At 38.8% G+C, this 606-nt stretch overlaps 1 protein-coding gene across 1 annotated transcript in view; it reads left to right on the forward strand.

Annotated features, from left to right (window-relative positions):
* Positions 1–606, forward strand: part of LOC119586931 (solute carrier organic anion transporter family member 74D-like) — a gene marked incomplete in the record, with an annotated part of 13,371 nt that overhangs the window by 4,406 nt on the left and 8,359 nt on the right. The window contains 2 exon segments of the mRNA XM_037935663.1: positions 48–217; positions 334–543. Coding sequence (XP_037791591.1) covers positions 48–217; positions 334–543 — 380 coding nt within the window.

The following is a 606-nucleotide window of genomic DNA, read 5'->3' on the forward strand; positions in this document are numbered from 1 at the left end:
ATGTACTGAAGCTTGGAGGTAAAGATTATTTTGATGATAATCCACAGATGTGGTGTAGGCTCTCTGAAGGGTGGCTTCTTGCAGCAGCTTGCTCACCCAGGGACATATTTGGTGATTTCAAGTGTAGTTGCCCTTGTGCAGGGAATGTTTTTCACATATAGCAATGCCACCTTATCTACTATTGAGAAACGCTTTAGACTTCCAAGTAAAGTTTCAGGTAAGATTAAAAATAAAGAATGACTAATTTGGCTACTGAAAGTTTGTTCATATAGATAATAAATTCTATGAGTTGATTTTTAGAATGAAGTGGTTATCAATTTTGTTCTTTTGCAGGATTTGTGACAACAGGAAATGATTTGATTCAATTACTTCTATCAATACACATTACATTTGTGGCTGGACGAGGACATCGACCAAGATGGCTTGCCTTGGGGATGTTTTGCGCTGCTTTTGGTTGTTTGTTAGCTGTGATCCCACACATTGTTTTTGGTGCTGGTGACCTCCCTATTCAGCCTCTGACACCTAGCCAGTCAGTAACAAGAGGTGAGTGAAAACTAGTAGAATTCATTATGCTGTTTGATCAGCTATGTAATCAGAGGGAATGTA

This window comes from Penaeus monodon, chromosome 22 (assembly GCF_015228065.2).
Source record: "Penaeus monodon isolate SGIC_2016 chromosome 22, NSTDA_Pmon_1, whole genome shotgun sequence".
In the NCBI taxonomy this organism is placed as follows: domain Eukaryota; kingdom Metazoa; phylum Arthropoda; class Malacostraca; order Decapoda; family Penaeidae; genus Penaeus; species Penaeus monodon.